Raw genomic sequence first — 5,213 nt, forward strand, 5'->3', positions numbered from 1 at the left:
GAACATGTCCGGTGACAAAGTGTTATCTTTTGGATGTGACGAAGTTTGTTAATGTCCGTTTGCAACTGATCTTGTGTTTTTTTTTTGATGTGGCAGAGCTTAACCACATAGGAGCACTATACGTGAGCTGATCCCAGGTCTACCCATGGTGCTGCCACCACCAGCCCGGTGTGCCGCACCGCATCGACCGGTCACTACCCACTAGCACGCACAGTCCGGTCTCCGGTGGTCTGGCTTCTGGCGTTCCAGCCCGGTCGAGCGAGACGTGCGTGTGAAATATCGTGGCTCGCTCGTCAAAGCTGGGGTCAAGCGCCCGTGTCTTCACTTCATTTTCCCCGCAAACCCCGACCCCGACCCCAACCATTTCCTTTTCTTTTCTCCCCGGACCGCGTCCTCCCGTCTAGCCGCTCCGCTGCGCTCCGCTATATAAACAGCTCTAGCCCTCTACTGTCCGAATCACTCACTCCCCCACAATTGCCTCCTGCTCCAGCAGCCTTGTGCCACTCCAATCCTGTCTGCTCCCTGCTACTCCTAGCCAGCAGCCCGACATTCCCAGCAGCTCGACACTCCTACCCGTTTCAGGACACACAGCCGTTTTCGGGCCACTCCGAGACCAATCGATCGATAGTTCGACGCTGCTCGCCGCGGAAGACATGGACCAGCTCCCCAAGCTCGCGGCCAACTACGCGCCCCTCAGCCCGGTGGGCTTCCTGCCGCGCGCCAATGCCGTCTACGGCGACCGCGCCTCCCTCGTCTACGGCCGCGTGCGCTTCACCTGGAGCCAGACCCACGAACGCTGCCGCCGCCTCGCCTCCTCCCTGCTCCTCACCCTCGGCGTCCGCAAGAACGACGTGGTCTCCGTGCTCGCGCCCAACGTGCCGGCCCTCTACGAGATGCACTTCGCGGTGCCCATGGCCGGCGCCGTCCTCAACACCGTCAACACCCGCCTCGACGCCGCCGCCGTCGCCGCCATCCTGCGCCACGCCGAGGCCAAGCTCTTCTTCGTCGACTACGACTACGTGCGCCTCGCCAGCGACGCGCTCCAGCTGCTCGCTGCTGCCGGCGCGCCCGTCCCGCTCGTCTCCGTCATCGACGACCTCGACCGCCCCACCGGCGTCCGCCTCGGCGAGCTCGAGTACGAGGCGCTCGTCGCGCACGGTGATCCCACGGTGGAGCTCCCGCAGCTCCAGGACGAGTGGGACGCGGTGACGCTGAACTATACCTCCGGCACCACGTCCGCGCCGAAAGGCGTGGTCTACAGCCACCGCGGCGCGTACCTGAGCACCACCAGTTTGCTCATGTCCTGGGAGGTGGGCACCGAGCCGGTCTACCTCTGGACGCTCCCCATGTTCCACTGCAACGGCTGGACCTTCACCTGGGGCATGGCGGCCCGCGGCGGCGTCAACGTCTGCATCCGCGAGAACCGCGCCACCGAGGTCTACCGTGCCATCTCCCGCTACGGAGTCACCCACATGTGCTGCGCGCCCGTCGTGTTCAACATCCTGCTCGAGGGCGGCGACGCCACCGCGCGGCTCGCCAAGCCCGTCAACGTCCTCACCGGCGGCGCCCCGCCGCCGGCCGCGCTGCTGGAGCGCGTCGAGAAAATCGGCTTCAACGTGACGCACGCCTACGGGCTCACCGAGGCCACGGGCCCCGCGCTGGCGTGCGAGTGGCGCGCCCAGTGGGACAACCTGCCGATCTCGGAGCGCGCGCGGCTCAAGGCCCGGCAGGGCGTCAGCGTCCTGTCACTCGCTGACGCCGACGTCGTCACCGACGACGACGCGATGGTCAGGGTGCCCCGCGACGGGAAGACACTGGGCGAGATCGTGCTCCGAGGCAGCAGCATCATGAAGGGATACCTCAACAACCCGGAGGCGAACGCGCAGGCGTTCAGGGGCGGGTGGTTCATGACGGGTGACGTCGGCGTGGTGCACCCGGACGGGTACATCGAGATCAAGGACAGGTCCAAGGACGTGATCATCTCCGGCGGCGAGAACATCTGCAGCAAGGAGGTGGAGGAGGCGCTGTTCCGGCACCCGGCCGTGGCCGACGCGGCGGTGGTGGCCATGCCGCACGCGCACTGGGGCGAGACGCCGTGCGCGTTCGTCGTGGCCAAGGACAAGGCGGCCGGGGTCTGCGAGGACGACGTGATGGCGTTCTGCCGCAAGCGCATGTCGCGCTTCATGGTGCCCAAGAAGGTCGTGGTCTGGGACGTCCTCCCGAGGAACGCGCTCGGCAAGGTCGAGAAGGTGAAGCTACGGGAGGAGGCCCGGAAGCTGGTGCCGACCGTGGCAGTGGCGCCGCCGGCACAGAAGACGAAGGGGAAGGCGACAAAGGTCGGCGGCGGGCGGCGGGACGAGCACCCGGTGGAGCAAGTCATGGCCATGTCAAGGCTATAGGGCATACAGAGCGCCATTGCCAACAACAAGCGTACGTGCATTTCTTTGTGATGTCGTATGGTTTAAAACCATGGTGGTTTGGTCAGGTAATTAAGAGGTCTACGTGTGTTGGTAAAAAAGTGTAGGAACTTGGCATCATGCATGCAGGCGTGCCAACGTTGCAGAAATAAGAGAGCTGTGAGAACGATGTCTGTATAGGATGAAACGAGGTCTGTATTAGTGCAGTGGCACCAAACTGTTTTTTACTCTGTTTTTCTCTTATTTTTATGATGATCAATTGGAACTTTCATATGTGTATACAATGTAAATATCCAGTGTGGAAATGTGAAGGAATCTTCGTGTCAAATTCTTCTGTAAGCACTTAAGTTGTGCATCGTGACTAAGGAGGAGAGAAAAACGAGAGACTTTAATGTTTATTTGCTAATTAATAGCATTGCATGCAATGAACTAACCACTGTGAGTCGTGTTTGGTAGCATCAAGTCATTAAAAACATACACCCCTCATCTTTCATTGGTTGATATGTCAAAAAATAAGAAACGAGGTAAATGTTAATGTACCGCGCCTAAATGTTTTGAAATTGTTTGGTTTTCGTAAGATAATTTACACACCTAGACGAAGGGAGTAACCGAAAGTCTGGCATGATCTGCCCCAACTGCAGTTGGAACCACACGCTCCCTCGCTAACCTCTGGTATTAAGCCGTTAGCTTCCATCTGCGTGTAAACATGCACGACCATACAAGTCTTATTAAAACGGAATCAACTAACCGCTCCCACTGAACGCCATTTTCCTAAGAGTGATAGTGACACTACTTGCCAGAAATTACTATCTCCTACTCTCACACGGTTTACGCTAGCTGCAAGATACTACTGGAGAGGACACCAGAATATTCGCTGGGAACAGTGGCAAGAGCTCTCGTGATTCTCATTTCAACGCATTGCGACGTAACGCGCTGTACGAACTTGATGTAATTTATTCGCTTGCTCGCCCATCTCTTGTGTTTTTTGTAAAACATAGACGTTAGGGACGTCCGGCTTTAAATTAATAAAGCCCACAACTTAGGCAGAGTATCACAAACCACAAGACCAACACACGGCGCCATTTGAGGCAAATAAGTTAAGGAAACGACCGCGAGACGAGCGAATAGGTGCGGTACAAGGCAATATCAGCCCAAACAACGAGCACGCAGGCTCGGGGGGTTCGAGGACCAAAAGGGGCTGCCCATCCCTATGCGGCAGCCAACGGATCGGACGACGGTGCTCGGGACTCGGAGTAGACGGAGCGCAGACGACAGATAGCTTGGCGATGGAGATCAGAGTCCTGTTGTCTTCCCAACGGAGCCCATTGCTGCAAGAACACGATGCATTTGAAGATAACGTCAGCGGGATGCGAGGGAAACACACCCTCAATAGTAAACTTGTTACGGATATTCCAAATAGCCCATAGCATAGCCGCCGCACAAGTCCATATGACCCTACGAGACGTGCCTTGAACCAGAGACAAGGAAGACACGAGCTCAGATCGGGAGCGTGGATCCCAATCCACTCCCGCGGCCGCACGGACCGCGCTCCAGGCAAAACGAGCCAAAGAGCACCGGAAGAAAGCGTGGTCAGCATCTTCCGGGACCCCACACAGCGCACAAGGGCCGGAGGCGGGGCCATTGCGTTTAGCAAGGTTAATAGAGGTAGGAAGGCGATCTTGGCAAAGTTGCCAGAGGAAGACCTTGATCTTGAGGGGGATTTTAGCCTTCCAAAGCCCCGTGGCCGCCGACGGGATCTGGCCGCGGGAAAGCTCTCTGTAAAGGGAGTTGACAGAGAATTTGCCAGAGCCCGAAAGCCTCCACGAGATCGTGTCCGCAAAATCCGACAAGCGGACATCCGCAAGCAGAGCCCGAAGGCGATCCCAATCCGCCAACTCCGGCCCCGTTAGTTCGCGACTGAAGTTAATGCAGGGAAGGGAGGCGCTAAGAGCCGAAGCAACCAGTTGATCGGGCTCGACTGCTATGGAGTAGAGTTGGCGAAACTCCGACCATAGAGGCCGCTGGCCAATCCGAAGATCAAGCCAGAAACGCGTGGAGCGCCCATTGTTAACCCGAAACTTCGCACCCCTGGCAAAGAAGGGTTTGAGGGATTGAATGGAGTTCCAAAAAGGTGACCCTTGAGAAGCCGCGTCAAAGAAGTTCCCATGCGGGAAGTATTTCGCACGGAGGAGGTCGATCCAAAGGCCAGTCTCTCCCTGAGACATTTTCCAGATCCACTTGCACATTAGTGCGATGTTCATCAACTTGGAATTGATGATCCCAAGGCCCCCATGGGCTTTAGGACGGCACATGGCCTGCCATTTAACCATATGGTATTTCCGTTTTGGTCCCGCTCCTTCCCAAAAGAAACGGGACCGTGGGGTATCAAACTTAGAGTGTACCCCATCCGCCAGCAAGAACAAGCCCATGGCAAACATGGGAAGAGAAGAGAGGCTGGAGTTGGTTAGGATTAGTCTTGCGCCTGAAGACATAAAACGACCCCTCCACGGGCAAACCCTGTCCGCAACCTTGGAGGAGAGAGGTTCCCAATCGGAGATAGAACACTTCCTCGCTGCAATGGGGAGACCGGGGTAGGTGAACGGGAATTGTCCAAGTTTGCAGTTTAGCAAGTTGGCGACCCGTTGACTTTCAGTCGCGTCCATCCCTATGGACACCACTTCACTTTTGTGGAAGTTTATTTTAAGTCCCGACATGAGTTCAAAACACATCAGTATTGCCTTGACCGAAGCGATACTGTGTGTATCGGGCTCAAATAGGAGAAGTGTGTCGTCTGCA

The 5,213-nt window shown here is 57.1% G+C and overlaps 1 protein-coding gene across 1 annotated transcript; it reads left to right on the forward strand.

The window, feature by feature from the left end:
- Positions 1-463: 463 nt before the first annotated feature.
- On the forward strand, positions 464-2,729 carry LOC119291859 (benzoate--CoA ligase, peroxisomal-like). Its single transcript, XM_037570668.1, has one exon. It carries the CDS (start codon positions 654-656, stop codon positions 2,397-2,399), a length of 1,746 nt encoding a protein of 581 aa, XP_037426565.1. The 5' UTR covers positions 464-653; the 3' UTR covers positions 2,400-2,729.
- Positions 2,730-5,213: the final 2,484 nt, after the last annotated feature.

Source organism: Triticum dicoccoides, chromosome 4B, assembly GCF_002162155.2.
Source record: "Triticum dicoccoides isolate Atlit2015 ecotype Zavitan chromosome 4B, WEW_v2.0, whole genome shotgun sequence".
Lineage (NCBI taxonomy): Eukaryota > Viridiplantae > Streptophyta > Magnoliopsida > Poales > Poaceae > Triticum > Triticum dicoccoides.

Coding starts and splice junctions, on each gene's coding strand:
- LOC119291859 (XM_037570668.1), top strand. CDS start 654: ATGGACCAGCTCCCCAAGCTCGCGGCCAACTACGCGCCCCTCAGCCCG.